Here is a 20,866-nt window from a genome sequence, read left to right as displayed (position 1 = left end):
GTGCATGCTGTCAGTTAAATACAACCGTTAAATACTGCTGTTATATTTTTGTTCGAAAAAAACTCACTTTATGTGCTAGATAGTACATTTGCGCCCTGTGCTGATTTCTGACAGTCCAATAAAACCAGTTTAATACTGCTGTTACATTGTTGGTTGACAAATTCAAATTTTTTGTGACCGTGAAGTAACATAGTAACATAGTACATAAGGCCGAAAGAAAACATCTGTCCATCCAGTTCGGCCTGTTATCCTGCAAGTTGATCCAGAGGAAGGAAAAAAAAAAACCTGTGCGGTAGAAGCCAATTTTCCCCACTTTAGGGGAATAAAATATTCCTTCCCGACTCCAATCAGGCAATCAGTATAACTCCCTGGATCAACGACCCCTCACTAGTAGCTATAGCCTGTAATATTATTACGCTCCAGAAATACCTCCAAGCCCCTCTTGAATTCCGTTATTGTACTCACCATCACCACCTCCTCAGGCAGAGAGTCCCATAGTCTCACTGCTCTTACCGTAAAGAATCCTCTTCTATGTTTGTGTACAAACCTTCTTTCCTCCAGACGCAGAGGATGTCCCCTCGTCACAGTCACAGTCCTGGGGATAAATAGATGACGGGATAGATCTCTGTACTGACCCCTGATATATTTATACATATTAATTAGATCTCCCCTCAGTCGTCTTTTTTCTAAAGTGAATAGCCCTAATTTTGATAATCTTTCAGGGTACTGTAGTTGCCCCATTCCAGTTATTACTTTAGGTGCCCTCCTCTGGACCTTCTTTATCTCTGCTATGTCTGCCTTGTTTACAGGAGCCCAGAACTGTACACAGTACTCCATTTGTGGTCTGACTAGCGATTTGTAAAGTGGTAGGACTATGTTCTTACCACGGGAATCTATGCCCCTTCTGATGCAACCCATTATCGTATTGGCCATGGCAGCAGCTGCCGGACACTGGTTTTTGCAGCTTAGTTTGCTGTTTATTAAAATTCCTAGATCCTTTTCCATGTCAGTGTTACCGAGTGTTTTACCATTTAGTATGTACTGGTGACTTGCATTTTTCCTTCCCATGTGCATAACCTTACATTTGTCCGTGTTAAACCTCATCTGCCACTTATCAGCCCAAGCCTCCAATCTATCCAGATCCCTCTGTAGTAGTATACTGTCCTCATCAGTATAAATTACTTTACACAGTTTAGTGTCATCTGCGAAAATTGATACTTTACTATGCAAGCCTTCTACAAGATCATTAATAAATATATTGAAGAGAATAGGGCCCAATACTGACCCCTGAGGTACCCCACTAGTGACAGTGACCCAATCTGAGTGTGTACCGTTAATAACCACCCTCTGTTTTCTATGACTGAGCCAGTTACTTACCCACATACAGACGTTTTCTCCCAGTCCGAGCATTCTCATTTTATATACTAACCTTTTATGTGGTACAGTGTCAAATGCTTTGGAGAAGTCCAGATATACAACATCCATTGATTCGCCGCTGTCAAGTCTAGAACTTACCTCCTCATAGAAACTGATTAAACTAGTATGACATGACCGATCCCTCACGAAGCCATGCTGATATGGCGTTATTTGCTTATTTCCGTTGAGATGCTCTAATATAGCATCCCTCAGAAAACCTTCAAACAGTTTACCCACAACAGATGTTAAACTTACCAGCCTATAGTTTCCAGGCTCTGTTTTTGGACCCTTTTTGAATATTGGAACCACATTTGCCATGCGCCAATCCTGTAGGACATTCCCTGTCAGTATAGAATCTGCAAATATCAGAAATAAGGTTCTGGCTATGACATTACTTAATTCCTTTAGGATACGGGGGTGTATGCCATCCGGTCCTGGCGATTTGTCTATTTTAATCTTTTTAAGTCGCTGATGTACTTCTTCCTGGGTCAGACTGGACACTTTTAATGGGGAGTTTATTTTTGCATTCTGCATGTCATCTGACAGTTTATTTTCCTCAGTGAATACATTGAAGAAAAAAATATTTAACAGCTTTGCTTTCTCCTCATCGCTCTCTGCGACTTCCCCCTGATTACTCTTTAAAGGGCCGACACCTTCAGATTTATACTTTTTAACATTTATATAATTGAAGAACATTTTAGGGCTAGTTTTACTCTCTTTGGCAATTAATTTCTTGGTCTCTAGTTTGGCCGCTTTTATTTGTTTTTTACATGTTCTATTTTTTTCTCTATAGTTTTTCAGTGCTTCCGTGCTACCCTCCTGTTTTTGTGTTTTATATGCTTTCTTTTTGTCATTTATTGCTTTCTTTACAGTTCTGTTTATCCACATTGGTTTCTTTTTGTTCCTTAACCTTTTATTCCCATACGGTATGTACCTCTCACAATGAGATTTTAGGATGTTTTTGGGCTCTCTTAGTTGGCTAAATTTAGCTTTTTTGAAGTTTGGTATTTTTGTTCCTCCCTGTAGAAACGCTCTTTTGAATGATAATTGGAAGGTTATTACATTATGGTCACTATTTCCCAGGTGTCCCCCAACCTGCACGTCTGTTGTTCTGTCAGGCCTATTGCTTAATACTAAGTCCAGTATGGCCGTCCCTCTAGTCGGGTCCTGAAGCAGTTGGGAGAGGTAATTATCTTTGGTTATTGCCAAGAACCTGTTTCCCTTATGAGATATACAAGTTTCAGTTTCCCAGTCTATATCTGGGTAGTTGATGTCCCCCATAATAACCACCTCATTATGATTTGCCGCCTCGTCTATCTCGTTTAGTAGTAGATTTTCTGTGGACTCTGGTATATTAGGTGGTTTATAGTAAACTCCTATTAGTAATTTATTGTTGTTTTTAGCTCCATTTATCTCTACCCACAGTGACTCCACATGTTCATGTCCCTCACTTATATCTTCACGAAGTGTGGGCTTTAGACAAGACTTTACATAAAGGCAAACCCCTTCCCCTCTCCGGTTTTGACGATCCTTTCTAAACAGACTGTAACCTTGTACATTAACTGCCCAGTCATAGCTATCATCCAGCCATGTCTCAGTTATTCCCACTATGTCATAGTTCTCCTCACACATCAGTAATTCCAGCTCCCCAGTTTTATTAGTCATGCTTCTGGCATTAGTATACATACATTTGAGAGGTTTATGTATATTTTTTACCCTACACCTTTCCTTCTGAACTGTTCTAGTCCCTCCTTCCATTCCTCCCCCAGTCCCACTACCTTGCCCCCGGTCTCTATCTGCACCTCCTATAATGTAATTTTCCTCCCCCCAGTCCCTAGTTTAAACAGTTCTCCAACCTTCTAGCCATCTTTCTCCCCAGCACAGCTGCCCCTTCCCCATTGAGGTGCAGCCCGTCCCTACGATAGAGCCTGTAGCCGATAGAAAAATCGGCCCAGTTCTCCAGGAACCCAAACCCTCCTTCCTACACCAGTTCTTGAGCCATTTGTTAGTCTCCCTAATCTCCCGTTGCCTTTCTTGTGTGTCTCGTGGTACAGGCAGTATTTCGGAAAATACTACCTTAGAGGTCCTTGCACCTCAGCTTTTGACCTAAATCCCTGAAATCATTTTTAATTGTATTAAATTCGCCTGTCACACTGTTGTGTGACCTCAAGAAATTTTTTCTCTTTATGACACCGTCACAGCCTTACTGTCAGTGAACTTAATTGTTGACTATTGGCGGTTACATTGTTGCCTGACATAAACCATCTTTTAGTTTGGTGGGTGAACGCAAAGAATGAGGAAAGCGTCAAATAGGGGACGTGGCCTTGGTCGTGTTGCTACTGGTGTTGGTGGAGCTCCTGTTGCAGGGAAAGGATGTGGTCGATCTGTGCCAGCTACATGCACAAGTGAAACACCTTCCTCAGGTCCGAGTAGGCGACAGAACCTTCAGCGTTATTTGGTCTGTATTTCGGCCTGAATGCCGCTCTACAAATGGTGAGGCCAGAACAAGTACAGGAGATAGTAGATTGGGTGGCTCCCACCCAGTCTCTGCTGAAAGATCAGAGTTGGCATCTGCAGCCCATGACCAGTAGTCTTTCAAATCACCCCCTTGCAAATCAGCTAGCAGGGTTTCCCATGGCCATCCACATAGCCCTGCCCCAGAAGTGGAAGAGATTGAGTGCACCGATGCCCAACCACTTATGTTTCAGGATGAGTACATGGGAGGATCACCGTAGCACGTCTCAGATGAACTGCTGTGGCTTTCTGCAGTGTGCAGACCAATAAGGAGGGCAGGGGTGGAGATTTGTTGGAAGATGATGTGGAAGATCATACGAGTGACCTTGGTAGTTCGGAGGAAGAGGCGGTGGTCGCACAGAGCCACCAGCACAGCAGAAGAGGGAGCAGGGTGCAAAAGCGGAGCAGCCGTCCCCTAGACAGTACACCTCCTACTGCCCACCACACCAAGGACCAACCACACCAAAGCCAGCTCCAAGGAGTTCCGTGGTGTGGCAGTTCTTCAGACAATGTGCTGACAACATGACACGAGCGGTTTGCACGCTTTACAATCAGAGCCTGAAGCGAGTCATAAAAGTTCTAAACCTGAGCACAACCTGCATGACCAGGCATCTAAGTGCAAAGCACGAGCTGCAGTGGAGTAGACACCTCAAAAACCAAGAAAGGTCTCTGGCTCCTCCTGCTTCCTCTTCTGCTGCAGTCTCGGCCTCTTCACCCCCCTCTGGAGTGAGCAACGCCACTACCTCGGTCACCAAGCATCTCCACAATGTCCCATGGAAGTGTTCAGCTGTATATCTCTCAAACACTGGAGTGAAAGAGGAAGTATCTCCCTACCCACCCACGATCCCTGGCCTTGAATGAAGGCATTTCCAAATTCCTGGCCTTTGAAATGCTGTCATCCCATCTGGTGGACACGGACAGTTTTAAGAATTTGATGGCAGTGGCTGTCCCACAGCCTTTCTCTGTTTGTATATTCGGTCCAACATATGGAGGGTGGAATTCCAGCTGGTGGAAATGTCACATATCATGCCTTTCTGCCGCTGCAGCTCAGGGAGGGTGTGTTTTGTGGTGTATGAGTGGCTGAAGTGCATGCAAAGTTTCCTTGCCCTGACTATCTAGTATTAGGGAGTCCGAGAGCTGGATAGTTGGGACTGACTCATCAGGATTATCTGATGAGTCCTCTTCAGAATAAAAAGGCAATCCATCTTCTGAGTTAGAGTCAGACTCACCGGAAGGGGATATGGAAGACATTTCTTTGTAAGAGATGTTCTTAGCCCTCTTACTGGCTGTCATAGCCCGGCTATTAGTCTCCTCCCGGGCGGAGGGTCTTTTGTGGGATTTTTTGCCACCTTTATCATTACCGCTTTAAATATGCAGGTTTTCATTGGGTATTTCACCCGTCCCTACACCTCTCGCTGCGACTCCTGATGCCACACCTCCTTACTCTGCTGCAACCTGTGCCTGTGCCAGAAACATTTAGGCCTCTGCCACTCCCCTGTGCAGGGCCTGGCATTTCTCTGTCTGACATACTGTTAGATAAAATAAATAAATAAAAGAGAAATTAAAACACCACAAAAAAGTCTGTAATTTTCTCACTTCACCAGACAACAGCTAATAAGCCCTTTTTTCCCCATTAATACATGCCAAAAAGGGCTTCAGAACATATAACTGCACTGCTGAATGGCAAATAGGCCCTAATTTTTTTTTCCACTTATACACTCCACAAAAGGCTTTAGAACATATAACTACACCGCTGAATGACAAATATATATTTTTTTGCCACTAATACACGCCAAAAAAGGCTTTAGAACGTACCGCATAACTGCACCGCTGAACGGCAAATAATATTATTTTTTTTGCCACTAATACACACCAAAAAGGGCATTAGAACATACAAACCGGATTCCAAAAAAGTTGGGACACTAAACAAATTGTGAATAAAAACTGAATGCAATGATGTGGAGATGGCAAATGTCAATATTTTATTTGTAATAGAACGTAGATGACAGATCAAACGTTTAATCCGAGTAAATGTATCATTTTAAGGGAAAAATCTGTTGATTAAAATTTTCACGGTGTCAACAAATCCCCCAAAAGTTGGGACAAGTAGCAATAAGAGGCTGGAAAAAGTAAATTTGAGCATAACGAAGAGCTGGAAGCCCAATTAACACTAATTAGGTCAATTGGCAACATGATTGGGTATAAAAAGAGCTTCTCAGAGTGGCAGTGTCTCTCAGAAACCAATATGGGTAGAGGATCACCAATTCCCACAATGTTGCGCATAAAGATAGTGGAGCAATATCAGAAAGGTGGTACCCAGCGAAATATTGCAAAGGCTTTGCATCTATCATCATCAACTGTCCATAACATCATGCGAAGATTCAGAGAATCTGGAACAATCTCTGTGCGTAAGGGTCAAGGCCGCAAAACCATATTAGATGCCCGTGATCTACGGGCCTTTAAACGACACTGCACCACAAACAGGAATGCTACTGTAAAGGAAATCACAGAATGGGCTCTGGAATACTTCCAGAAACCATTGTCAGTGAACACAATCCACCGTGCCATCCGCCGTTGCCAGCTGAAACTCTACAGTGCAAAGAAGAAGCCATTTCTAAGCAAGATCCACAAGCTCAGGCGTTTTCACTGGGCCAGGGATCATTTAAAATGGAGTGTGGCAAAATGGAAGACTGTTCTGTGGTCAGACGAGTCATGATTCGAAGTTCTTTTTGGAAATCTGGGACTCCATGTCATCCGGACCAAAGAGGACAAGGACAACCCAAGTTGTTATCAACGCTCAGTTCAGAAGCCTGCATCTCTGATGGTATGGGGTTGCATGAGTGCGTGTGGCATGGGCAGCTTGCATGTCTGGAAAGGCACCATCAATGCAGAAAAATATATTCAGGTTCTAGAACAACATATGCTCCCATCCAGACGTCATCTCTTTCAGGGAAGACCCTGCATTTTTCAACAAGATAATGCCAGACCACATTCTGCATCAATCACAACATCATGGCTGCGTAGGAGAAGGATCCGGGTACTGAAATGGCCAGTCTGCAGTCCAGATCTTTCACCTATAGAGAACATTTGGCGCATCATAAAAAGGAAGGTGCAACAAAGAAGGCCCAAGACAAGAATTAGACAAGAATGGGAGAGCATTCCTATTTCTAAGCTTGAGAAAATGGTCTCCTCGGTCCCCAGACGTCTGTTGAGTGTTGTAAGAAGAAGGGGAGATGCCACACAGTGGTGAAAATGGCCTTGTTCCAACTTTTTGGGGATTTGTTGACACCATGAAATTCTGATTCAACATATTTTTCTCTTAAAATGGTACATTTTCTCAGTTTAAACTTTTGTTCCATGATTTATGTTCTATTCTGAATAAAATATTAGAAGTTGGCACCTCCACATCATTGCATTCAGTTTTTATTCACGATTTGTATAGTGTCCCAACTATTTTGGAATCCGGTTTGTATATATATATTTAACGTTCAGTGGTGCAGTTATACGTTCTAATGTCCTTTTTGGTGTGTATTAGTGGCAAAAAATATATATAATTTTGCTGTTCATAGGTGCAGATGTGCGTTCTAAAGCCTTTTTTTGCTGTGTATTAGTGGCAAAACATAAATATTATTTGCCGTTCAGGGGTGTAGTTATATGTTCTAAAGCCCTTTTTGGCATGTATTAGTGACAAAAAATATATATAATTTGAAGTTCAGCAGTGCAGTTATATGTCCTAAAGCCCTTTTTGGCAAAGGGCTTTAGAACATATCATTGCACTCGTTACTTTTCAGTTAATATCTATAGTATCCAAGTACAGTAATCTACCAAATCCTGCTATGGCATTGTTGAATATAGGGTTGTCTGATCTTCCTTGTCATATAAGATGGATGATGGCACATATATTAGCTTCAGCTAGGCAGTGTATCGCTAAGCAGTGGAAATATGAAGAATCTCCTACTATGTCAAAACTGTATAAACAAAATACCACTGCCTACTCAAGTTTAAATATTTTTTTATTTTCAATATCCTCCAAATAAATTGGCAAAAAGATGCCTAGGACATATGTGACAAATGCGTCTCTGACATTTTGGTCAGTTCCACGCCCTTTCTCACAGACTCACATGGGAGGAGATGAGAAAGATAGAGGATTCCCTGTGGCTCAGCATGGAGTTGCTGCGGGGAAGCACTTGGCATACACGCCATGCACCTTCCCTGCAGCGCCTCCAGATAGAGTGCAGCCCAGCAACATTATTTGACTATATCAAAACTGTATTCTGAAGTGAATTTCCACATGCAATTTAAGCTTATAATGGTTCAATCTGCAAGGAACCTTTCCATTCTGAGTAAAATATGGGCCACCTGGGCTCCTTGTCTGCCTGCTATTTATATCTCTGGGACTCTGCTCTCTAGTTTTTCTTGTGTTTTCATTATTTTTGACCAGTCTTTACTCACTTGCAAGATGCAGCTCATTTGATGTAGGAGTTCCTTCTTGAAGATGTCTTTGCTGAACCTCTGTCCTGTACATCAGTTCCCATTTGAAAATATTTTACTCTGTTTTTGACATCATTTTGTTAAGGTTTAAAACAATAAAAAATGAAAATTCGGCCTCATATGTTTAAGTACAGTGCTGCAAGGCCCCAGTGCTAACCACTGAGCCACCATGTTTATAATGTATACTTCAAATAATATATATTTTTAATTATATTCATAAATGCCAAATATTACAGATTTCCTTAGCGGAATTGTGGGTGTAAAATCGACAGTATATTACAGGGTCATCAAAATGGATGTGATTTTAGTAAATCCTGTCCTTAAGCTGTAGAAAAAGAAATTAAATAGTGGCTTGGATTTTTAATCTGTTGTATATGTATGCGGTGTATTTCCATTACATATGTCGACCTTTGCAATGCATAGGGGCAAATCTGAATTAAAACCCATGAAAAAAATGTGGAATTTTCCATGAATTCATCTTGAATTTTCTAGAGGAATTTGGGGCAAAATTACAATGCATAAGTACCCTTAGAAATACTAGTGAACTCCTTGCATGTTTGTAGTATTACTATAATAGCTTGAAAATCCAACTCATTCAGTAGGGAAGCCTATGTGCTGCCTGACCAGCTTCTAATAACCCCTATAACCCGTAGAATACACATTATACAGGCAGACAAAGCAGTGGCTATTAAGTCTGTGAAGAAAGGGGGCTGAATCTGGAAGCCACCTACTTCTACTTCATAGTATAAACCTTCACAGGGCTTCTTCTCCACCGAGAAAATACATAAATTGGGAAAGCGTATTTGTACGGGCCTGATGATTGGACATGTAACCATGGATCATTATATTTGCTGCATCATGTTTTAACATGTATTTATACAATTGTACACATTCCATATACTCCTGTATTATGTGTGCTACCAGGTGTTTTCTGCTGTCACCTTTTCCTTTTAACATCAACATCATTTTACAAGTGAAGATTTAATTTAATAAAATTTATTTTTTTATATGGGTACTTTGTGAGCTCCATTTTTTGTTTAAGTCTGGATATAAAAAGGGCATGCTAGAGAGGCTGTCTCTCAGAAGCCTAGACAGGCAGAGGTTAACCAATCTGCAAAAAACTGTAAAAATGTAAAACTTTGAATACCTCACCATTTACAGCAGGGGTGCACAACCTGCGGCCCGCGGGCCGCATGCGGCCCCCAGAGCCATGGTTTGCGGCCCCCGGCCTGCTGGGCAGAAACACAGCTGATCCTGCAATCAGCTGTGTTTCTGCCCAGAGCGCCGCACAGCAGATGGATCACAGGTTTTGCTCCTGCACTGTAGCAGGAGCAGAAAGGGTCCCCGGCTATTAGTGAGAGCAGGGAAGCCGAGGAGAAGACAGAAGCGCTTTATTAGCACTTCTGCCTCCTCCTCTATGAGCACTCTGCAGTGTGGACCCAGCGATCATGTGATCGCTGGGTGTCTCGGGAACAGAGGAGCGCTGCCCTGGTACAAAGCCTCCGCAGCAGGCTGGTTTCCATGCAACTGGGGCTCCTTTGGATGCTCCAGTTACAGTGGTAATAGTACAAAAAAAATTCACTTATTGTCTCCCAAAAGGTCTTTCATTGACCTCTTGGGGACAAATTATGTGGTAAAAATATATTTAAAAAAAGTTAAAAAATGATAAAAAAAATTTGAACACTAAATAAATAAAATAAAAAGGAAAAAGTGCTTAATAAAAGAGTGTTCACTGTCCCACCACAGTCTTTTTATGAAAAAGTGCAAAATTTTAAAAAGGGACAGTGTGCCCCAAAGTCTTTTTATGACCTCTTGGGGGACATATTATGTAGCAGAAATATATATTAAGTAAAAAAAAAAAAAAAAAAATACATAAAAGAAAAAACACCCACACCAATCAAAACCATTACCATTGCCGCCCCATTCACATGAAACTTTTCATATTATATAGCAAAACGGCCTACACAAAATTGAGAACTAATTATATTAATTTATTTTGGTGTCAGTTTGCATATTTAGAGAATAAGGAGCTATAGTTTGAAAAAAATAAAATAAAAATACTTTTTAAAAACATTTTGTACTGTTTCCCCACAAATAAAAATTGTTGCAAAAATTATTTTGGTAGTCCAACAAATAAGATAGTTACAACCATTTGAACCACCACGCGCACTAAATCACAAAAAAGTGTTTGGTCCTTAAGGCCTTTTTGGGCCTGGTCATTCAAGCGTTAACCAATAGGCGCCTTCCCCACTAGCAAGGTAAAGTGCTTACTGGTTACTGCAGGGCCCCTATTACTGGGGGCAGGAGGAGGTAATAACAAGTGAGCGCCGGCCTCTGCAGTGAGGGAAAAGGCTGATTTATAAATAGGAGGCAGGATGGAAGGAAATGTCGCCACTTTTCTGGTAAAAATGATTTTTAACAAGTTCCTGCAGCATGGCCTCTGAAATAGAAAATTCATAATTACCTGCTCCACTCCGCTCTGGTCCTCTGCGCTGCCTCCATCTTCCGGTTCCTGCTCTGTTTACACCTGGCAGTGCATGGCCATGGTCACTTGCACGGCTCCAGTCAATGACTGGCTTCAGCAGTGACACGCTGCTTGTGGCCACATCACCGCCTAAGCCAGTCATTGTCTGGAGTCGTGTATGACCATGTCCATGCACTGCCAGGTATAAACAGCGGAGGCAGTTCGAAGAACCAGAGAGGCGGGGAGCAGGTAAGTATAACTTACTGGTTTCAGGGGCTATGCTGCAGCACGATATATGGGACAATTACTGGGAACAAGTGTTTATAGGAGCGCTCATATCTTATATCTGGCCGGTATAATCGTGCAGCTGATCAGTCCATAAACAAGGTATTGCTCATTTGATGGCTGATTTGCATATTTTATCAGGATGAAAGATGTCCGATTATCTGCAGCACGACTGTGGTAGTGATCATTCCTCCCCAGTCACTTTGCACTGGCTTGTGTAATAGGCAGATTAGCGCCGATCAACATTTTTTTATTTGTGGCCCCTTGAAATAGAGCGATGTGACAATGCGGCCCCCAGACCAAAAAAGGTTGTGCACCCCTGATTTACAGTATACAGTGGGATGCAAAAGTTTGGGCAACCTTGTTAATCGTCATGATTTTCCAATATAAATCGTTGGTGGTTACGATAAAAAATGTCAGTTAAATATATATATAGACACACACAGTGATATTTGAGAAGTGAAATGAAGTTTATTGGATTTACAGAAAGTGTGCTATCATTGTTTAAACGAAATTAGGCAGCTGCATATATTTGGGCACTGTTGTCATTTTATTGATTCCAAAACCTTTAGAACTCATTATTGGAACTCACATTGGCTTGGTAAGCTCAGTGACCCCTGACCTACATACACAGGTGAATCCAATTATGAGAAAGAGTATTTAAGGGGGTCAATTGTAAGTTTCCCTCCTCTTTTAATTTTCTCTGAAGAGTAGCAACATGGGGGTCTCTAAACAACTCTCAAATGACCTGAAGACGAAGATTGTTCACCATCATGGTTTAGGGGAAGGATACAGAAAGCTGTCTCAGAGATTTCAGCTGTCTGTTTCCACAGTTAGGAACATATTGAGGAAATGGAAGACCACAGGCTCAGTTCAAGTTAAGGCTCGAAGTGGCAGACCAAGAAAAACTCGGACTCTTGTCAAAGTTAAGGGATGCATGGATTCCACTCAGTATCAGCAGATTCTGGAGACCAATGTCCAGGAATCAGCGACAAAGCTGAAGCTGCGCTGGGGCTGGATACTTCAACAAGACAACGACCCTAAACACTGCTCAAAATCCACTAAGGCATTTATGCAGAGGAACAAGTACAACGTTCTGGAATGGCCATCTCAGTCCCCAGACCTGAATATAATTGAAAATCTGTGGTGTGACATAAAGAGAGCTGTCCATGCTCGGAAGCCATCAAACCTGAATGAACTAAATGTGTTTTGTAAAAAGGAATGGTCCAAAATACCTTCAACCAGAATCCAGACTTGCATTGGAACCTACAGGAAGCGTTTAGAGGCTGTAATTTCAGCAAAAGGAGGATCTACTAAATATTGATTTCATTCCTTTTTTGTGGTGCCCAAATTTATGCACCTGCCTAATTTTGTTTAAACAATTATAGCACACCTTCCAATAAACTTCATTTCACTTCTCAAATATCACTGTGTGTGTATATGATATATTTAACTGACATTTTTTATCGTAACAACCAACGATTTATACAGGAAAATCATGGCGATTAAAAAGGTTGCCCAAACTTTCGCATCCCACTGTATATCACCAAAAATTTCATAGAATCTGAAGATAAATGGGGTCACAGCTCCAGTCAAACACGTGGATCATGTGATGATCCTTTTCCTCCCAGGTCATCAAAGAAGAAGACATAAGAGAAGCCATGCAGAGCGAACAAGTGGATGAGGTGAGTTTAATTCTTTTATTTGATTTTTTAACCCCTCCATCCCTATTTTACTAAGCATTCTGTATTAAGAATGGTATTATTTTCCCTTATAACCATGTTATAAGGGAAAATAATAATGATCAGGTCCCTATCCTGATCATCTCCTAGCAACCATGCGTGAAAATTGCATCTGCAGTAAGTGGATTGAAGGAGGCCTAATGGTACATCCACATGGGACTTACATTGGTGATAAAATCCACAATAATTCCTGCAAAATCTGCATGAGTTACATGTGGAATTTGTTACAGATTTCACGCTTTATGCTGAAAAGAGGAAAATCACATTTTAATTTGACATGGTGCTGATCCATAAAATCCACCAGGTCAAGTTCTGCTTCATATTTTTCAAGCTTGCTAATATGTCATGCTCTTGATGATAAGCTTCTTGCACATGAACGTGTGCTGCCCGTGCCTGTGCTGCGGTTAGTGCCTGTGCTGCAGCCCCAGGCACTAACTGTGGGCCAGCCGCATGCGGATCGTGACCCCATTCACTTGAATGGGGTCCGTGATCTGTCCACTCCGCAAAAAAATAGGACAAGTTCTATCTTTTTGTGGAATGGAAGCATGGAAGCACGCAACGGAACCCCATGAAAGCACTCCGTAGTGCTTGCGTTCCGTGGTTCCGTTCAAGTTCAAGTGAATGGTTCAAGTTCCGTGGTTCAAGTCCGCATCCGTGATGCGGAATGTGCACAGCCAGTGTCCCGTGTATTGCGTGCAAGAGGCCATACTGTGAGGGTATGTTCACATGGTTGTACTAGTGTGCTGAAAACTTAAACGTGGAATCCATATCCATATTCCATCTTTTCTGCACTGCTTTTATTAATGTAGTTTTCTGTTTGAGGCAGTTTTTGGTATGGATCTTTAACTTATATTTTGATATGGTATTTAGGCCTCTCGTGAGTTCAATGGAAATTTACTTGTAGAGTGTACAGCAATTATAAATATGTTTTGTTGTTTTTTTCACCCCAAAAATTGCTTTATGAGCTACTGCACTGATTTCTCATTAAGAACAGGAGGTACAAAATTGAGAGCGAATTCTAGGGCACATTTATTAAGACTTGTGTTTTAGACTCCGGTCTTAATAAAGTTCAATTGCTGGCAGAGGATCCGCCAACATTATGAAGAGGTGAAGGCCTCTCCATAATTTCTGCGCATCCAGTGCCATTTCTAAATGTAAGATAGCGTCATAGCTGTCTTACATTTAGAGCATTTCCTACGCCTTAAACAGACATAGAAAATGGTGAATGAGACAGATAGCGGTGCAACCGTTGCCTGCCATCTGCGCATGCGATGGGCCTAATTTAGGAGTATTTCAGCTTAATAAATCACCCCGTCTGTGCTTTATTTTGGTGCAGAAAATAAATCAAAATCCACTGCGTGAACATGTCCTAATATATTCCAGATTTACCACACACAAGTCTACAGTGACAAGTCTGTCATGGCAAAACTACAGCTTCTTCTTGAACTGTAGTTTTGATAAAAATGTCTTCCTTAATGTGCAATTTTTTTTTTTTTTTTTATTGAGTTGGAAATGTGCCAGTGATGCTACTGTAGTATTTTGATGAACTCAACTGTATTCAGCTCTCTCCAGGATTAATTCATTATTCCAGTCTCACGTTTGGGTTCTCAATGAAGTCAGATACCTTAATCAGCCCATCTGGTCCAACCCTGCTGAGCGACAAAAAGAATTGAGTTTGAAACTACATACAATGACCATGTTTTTATAGCAAAATTTGTTATTTTTGCTGTTTCATTTAATTGTTTCATTCAATTACTACCTCGATTCTGCAGTTTACAGAAATACCCCATATGTGGTCGTGAACTGCTGTATGGCACACGGCAGGGTGCAGAAGGAAAGGAGTGCCATATGGATTTTGAAGGGCAGATTTCATTGGGTTAATTTTAAGTTGCACCCCTAGAGTAGAAACTCCAAAAAAGTGCCCCAATTTTGAAAATTATAGGATAAGGTGACACTTTTATTGGTACTATTTTGTGGTATATATGACTTTTGATTGCTCTATATTACACTTTTTGTGAGGCAAGGTAACCAAAAAATGGCTGTTCTGGCGCAGTTCACCTGGCAGGTTAGATCATGTGCTATTTTTATAGAGCATGTTATTATGGAGACAATTATATCAAATATGTCTACTGTTAGTTTTCTTTTGTTTCAGCTTTACATAGTAAAGCATTTTTGAAAAAAATCATGTTTTTGTGTCTCCTTTTTCTGAAAGCTACATTATTTTTTCTTTCGGACGATTATCTTATGTAGAGGCTCAATTTTTGCGGAATGAAGTAACTGTTTGGTACTATTTTGGGGTACCTACTACTTTTTGATCTTTTGGTATTACACTTTTTGTGATGTATGGTGACCAAAAAAAAATTTGCCACGTGTTTTTTTTTTTTGTTACGGTTTTCACCTTACAGACGCTGAAATACCTAATTAATCTATTTTTTTATATTTATTTTGGTTTTAAACAATAAAAGCATTTTTGAAAAAGAAAAAGGGAGCACAAAAAGTAAACGCAAAAAATAAAATAAAAATCTGGGGGGTTAAACACTTTTTGTACTGCATTAACGATCAGTATATTACACAGTGTAAAACACTGATAGTTTGCCTATGAGACCCAGCCTCATAGACCTCCATAGCTGCCGGGCCCCAAGTCCTTTGAATGGCTTGGGGCTTCCATGGCAACCATCAGGTCCCTGTCACTGCAGTGCGGGGACCCTATAGATGAGGAGAGGGAGCGCAAACCTCCCATATGCCACAGTCAGCACTGACTGTGGCATATGAGGGGTTAATCCACCGGCATTGGAGTTATCACCAATGCTGGTGGATGCATCAGGGATCCGGCTGTCAGATCCCTGCCACTGATCGCAGTATCGTACATGGGGGAACAGAAGGACCGCAGGACGAGAACGTTTTTCTTGGGGCACCAAGTACTGGCCATTTAGGACAATCAGTCTCGTACGGGGTCCTTACGGGGTTAAAAAGTTGTATGTACCCCAAAATAATTCCAATAAAAACTACAGCTTGCATAAAAAAAACTAGTCCTCACATAGCTCTGTAGATAGAAATATAAAAAGCTGTAGGTATCAGACTATGGTGACTGTAAAAAATGTTGTTTCAAAGGTTATTTTAGTCGCAGTAAAATATAATGAAAACTATATAAATTTTAGTTTTTTTCATTTCACCCCCACAAAGATTTTATCCTTTTTTTTTTTTATACAACTTATTCTGAGAAAAACAAGCCCCCACATATGTATGTGAACACTAATGTAAAGAAAAGTTATGACTCATGGGAGGTGAATAGATAAAAACAAAACCACAAAAATGTATATTGGCCCAGTCCAAAATCTTAGTGGGGGTGGAGCCCTTTCTAAGTTTAATATGGAGGCCATATTTCTTTGTATGCCTCTCCTTTATGTTAGTTTCTATTGTATTTGAAGATTGCATGACTGTCAGTTTTTTGTATACCTGTTAGCAATGGATTGTCTAAGAAAATTTAAACTTTATCTTTAGATTCTCTTCTCTTCTTCTTTTTTTTTTTTCTTTTACTGATTGTTACATTTACTTATTTTGAAGCCAGAGATTATTCATGATGAAAAACGATATCATAAAATAGCAAGACAAGATTTTATGGATTTTGCTTTAGTCAAATAAACCACAAATGTTTAAAAGGGTTAAAGGGTTATGTTTTTCCATTTGAATAAATGATGGCATATTACTGGGATCACTTTATGATTGTTGGGGGTCAGACCCCTGAGACCCCTACCAATCCAAGAATGAAGAAGGAGATTGATTGAGCTACAATATAATGAAACTACGCAGCAGGTGCCCTAATGCTGCTGTACAGGGAAACACTTTGAAAGGGCCCCTCATTCTCAAGAATAGTGGGGGTCTCAAAGGTCAGACATGAGGTGACTTATCCCATGTGATGTGCCAACAATTTATTAAATGGGAATAAACCTTTAAAGCTCATGGACAATTCACAGTGTATCACTTTAGAAATCCTTTTGGAGCAGGAGCACTAACGTCTCTTCTGTCCTATATTTGAAGCTGATAGTTCTTTCCTATATCAATATATTTTGCTCAGTCTTTTACTATATTCATTTACCCCTTTGAGAAGTTTTCAGGAACTGTTTGAGACTTACACTTGTTCTAAATAAGACAGCATTTGATGGACTTGTGTTTCCGATACTTCACCGTCCACTTCTGCAAGAAAGCTGTAAAGGGACTGAAATGTGCTGAATTGGATACGAGGAGGCCCACTGTCTTCTTCTGACAAAACTTCACATGCAATTTTCAGGGTTCTAGCAATTGTCTGTTTAAAAGAAAATACATGTTTATAAGATCTTTTGGAGAACAATACAAATAACTATCATTGGGCAAACCTTGCTGTGTAAGATGTCAAAATAGTATTCTGGGACTAAAATTTTGATGGTCTATCTTTAGGATGGCCATCAATGTTTTCTCATGGGGTCTGACTCAAGGGATCACCACCGATCATCGGAATGAAGGAACTATAATCACTTAAATGCTTAACCACTTACAATGTGTTATTCATTCTGATAATTAGCAGGACCGCTAGCAATATAATACTTTTATCTGGAAAACCCCTGGGAAAAGGACTATACTTTGGCAAATATGGTTCAAATTATACAGGACCTTATGTATACTGTCATAAACAAAGTAGCCTTGACTAGCTTACAAGAACTTTTTATTTCTAATTCTTGTTTTGGATGGCAAGTGTAGTACTGAGAAACATTATATATTTCAAATTAACTAGCTTATATTTTTTTCCAAATAATCTTTGATAAATGAATTTTTAGCTTCACCACCTGTAAATGGCAAATAACCAGTTCATGCTTGCTTGTCACTCTGAAATATTTCAGATAGTGTCATAAATCTTGGTGGTTAAAACTAGGAAAAAGCACTAGCAGTAAAGGGTCTAGGTGTTAATCATACATTAAAAACAACATATAATGCCAACTGAGATTCTATCCAGCAGGATAGTTTTGTGTATTTATGCACTTGAAGGAGGTATCATGAACACGTTCTAATAGGTTGTTTTTTTTTGTGTGTGAACCCATTAAAGGCTATGAACACTGCATTGTACTCATTTTGAACAAAAATATTTTTTTTAATTGGTCTTCATTAAAAAGAATTGGCCTTTATTAAAAATATTTTTTTTCTGTCTTTTCCCTCAGAACAGGAGCTGACAGACTCCTTATCTCTGCTTTCTGACCTCATAAACACTCATTATAGCTCAGTTTTTATCTTACTAATAAGAATTTGGCTTAAATTAGTGTTAATGGCCTCTCAGTAGTTTAGAGATAAGGTGAAAGTGAAAATACTAGTCACACAGCTAGAAAAACTGTTATCCCCTTTGTGACAGAACAGCTCAATATTTTTAACAAAGGCCAATTGAGCAAAAATTAGTAAAATACAACCATAAAAAATTGCCTGTTTTGTACATATACAAAATTGTACATAGCCTTTAAGAATTTTTCCTAACAGCAAGTGATTGGGGTTTCCTTCTACTGAACCTTTGAGTTCCAAAACTAATCCTACTAGAGAATTCAGTGGTATGTCGAGTTTGCTCTAAATTCAAATTTTTCCCTCATTTTAAAGCCCTTTTCTTGTCTCTTCTTTTCTTAGTCAAGAAGGATATTTTACCAGTCCATTTTAAAGAGGTAATCCACTGTGGAATGTATTAAGACCAATGATGCAGTGTAACAGGGTCAGTCCAGTGGTGTAAGATACTTTTCCACAAATAGAAGTTTGTACTTTCTAGATAAATATGTCTTCTTTTCAAACATAAATCTATTGTCCACATTGATTTCAACAGCCCAGAGCTGGCTGACTACAATATAATATGTACTAATCTATATTGCTTTTGAAAATGACATGATCTTCCCTTTAAACAAGTCATTTTCTAGTTAGTTTAAATCTTATTGAAAACACTACAGGGGAGATCAAACTGGTGTAAATGAAAACTGTCTTAGTTCCCAAGGATAACAATCAGATTCCAAGTTTAATTTTCCAAAGGAGCACTGACAAATGAAAGATGAAATCTGAGTTGTTGCTTAAGGCAACTAAACCAGTTTCCCTTTACACCAGTTTTGATAAATCTCTCCCTATGGGGTTTAATTAAAAAAACATGTTTACTTTTAATGGCCTTAGCTAAATGTCATCAGTTAGCATTTCTGGCAGGAGTAGGTCTGGTATCTTTCATTTACTGCACTTATCATGTCTCGTGTGTACTCAAGAATGACCGTTATCAGTCCATTATGTATGAATTTAGACACAGCAAGTATTCTGCAGCTACAAAGCTTAGGACCTTGAGGTCAGGCAGCTCCGACATATTAAGGAAAAATTTGCCCCAAAAGTATAATTAATTTGAGTTTTCTCGAATATTTGCTGGCCACCAAAGTCTTTTTCACTGGTAATCATCTTGTTCCTTCAGGGTTCTCCATGATATTGAATGTCAATGAACCAACATACCTCTCCTATATGTGAACTCATGCAGCAAAACTATGGCATTAGAGCATGATTTCATAATTTTAGTGTTTGCCCTCTTGACTAAGGTCATTTTTGGTGTGAATAACATTTTTTAAGCACTATTTAAACCTATTGACAACTACAGCCATTGGTTCACTTACCACTCCAAGAGCACTACATGCCAGGGCTAAGAACTTTAGCCATTCGATCTGTTCGGACAGGCATCCTACCAACATTATACTGCTGTACAAGTCCGGTGGTAAACCTAGATCATTCCATAACTCTATTAGCTCACTTGATGTTATTTTCAGTCTTCCATCTAACTGGGAAAATCAATTGAAATCTGTTGATTGATGTACATTGATAAGCAATTACAGGGAAAAGGAAATATTTTATATCATGTTGTACCCGATTCTGTATCTTATGCAGTCTTCCTGTATGTCTTATAATAGGAGGAAAGAATAAAGGAGACAAATACATAGGAGTTTCCTGGATTTATATAAATACTATCTTAATAATTTTATAGTATATTTTGCAAATTTTTTTATATTGTTTGCGTTTCAGTACATTACTATGTCCAAGATATGTTAGCTGTCAAAAATGGTAATCTTCGTGTTTGCATCCAGAGGTTAGAACACAACTTGTCAGCATTCTTGGCATGACTGTTATTTCTTGAGGAATACAACTATTTACTAAAACAACATTGCATCATCTTTTCTTAGAACACTTCATTGTGATGTCCCTCTGTTATTACTGAAGGAGTAAATTGGTAACTGGGCAGTACCAGTCACAATGTCAATGGGGTTTGACTATAAACAGCATTGATTGGAGCATTGAGCATGAATGTGTGTAGGGTCATGCTCATTGACAAGAGAAATGGTAACACCTTGTTGTCTGTTTATACAGTTCCAGCAGGGAAAAACAGTAGAACATAGTAACATAGCTTCTAAGGCTAAAAAAGGCAAAAGATAAAAAAAAGACATATGTTGATCCAGTTCAGCCTATTACCCTGCAAAGTTGATCCAAAGCAAAGCAAAATACTTATTCCGATTAGGTAGAAGCCAATGTTCCTTGTTTTAGGGAAATAAAATTCCTTCCCAACTCCAAATTTGGCAATAAGGATAAATCTCTGGATCAATGACCCTCCTCAAGAAATCTAATAACTATAACATGTTGTAGAGTATTGCTACACTCCAGAAAAGCATCCAAGCCCTTCTTGAACTCTTTTAGTGAGTTCACCATCACCACCTCCTCAGGCAGAGAGTTCCATAGTCTCACTGCTCTTACCGTAAAGAATCCTCTTCTATTTTTGTGTAGAAACCTTCTTTCCTCCAGAAGCAGAGGATGTCCCCTCGTCGTCTTGAGGATAAATAGATGATGGGAGAGATCTCTATACTGTCCCCTGATATATTTATACATAGTTATTAGATCTCCCCTCAGTTGTCTTTGTTTATAAATGGAAATTACCCTA

At 39.9% G+C, this 20,866-nt stretch overlaps 2 protein-coding genes across 3 annotated transcripts in view; one reads left to right on the top strand and one right to left on the bottom strand.

Annotated features, from left to right (window-relative positions):
• The window catches only part of LRRC20 (leucine rich repeat containing 20), an 810,255-nt gene that overhangs the window by 513,068 nt on the left and 276,321 nt on the right, over positions 1-20,866 (top strand). The window lies entirely within an intron of this gene.
• Positions 14,495-20,866, bottom strand: part of LOC122941538 (ropporin-1-like) — a 52,279-nt gene continuing 45,907 nt past the window's right edge. Inside the window, exons 3-5 of the mRNA XM_044298857.1 lie at positions 19,557-19,714; positions 17,046-17,215; positions 14,495-14,564 (exon numbers count right to left, since the gene is read on the bottom strand). Of these exons, the coding sequence (XP_044154792.1) occupies positions 14,495-14,564; positions 17,046-17,215; positions 19,557-19,714 (398 nt within the window). The remainder of the gene's footprint in view (positions 14,565-17,045; positions 17,216-19,556; positions 19,715-20,866) is intronic.

The sequence above is a fragment of the Bufo gargarizans genome, chromosome 6 (genome assembly GCF_014858855.1).
Source record: "Bufo gargarizans isolate SCDJY-AF-19 chromosome 6, ASM1485885v1, whole genome shotgun sequence".
Classification (NCBI taxonomy): domain Eukaryota; kingdom Metazoa; phylum Chordata; class Amphibia; order Anura; family Bufonidae; genus Bufo; species Bufo gargarizans.
This window is presented reverse-complemented; position numbering and strand designations above follow the sequence as displayed.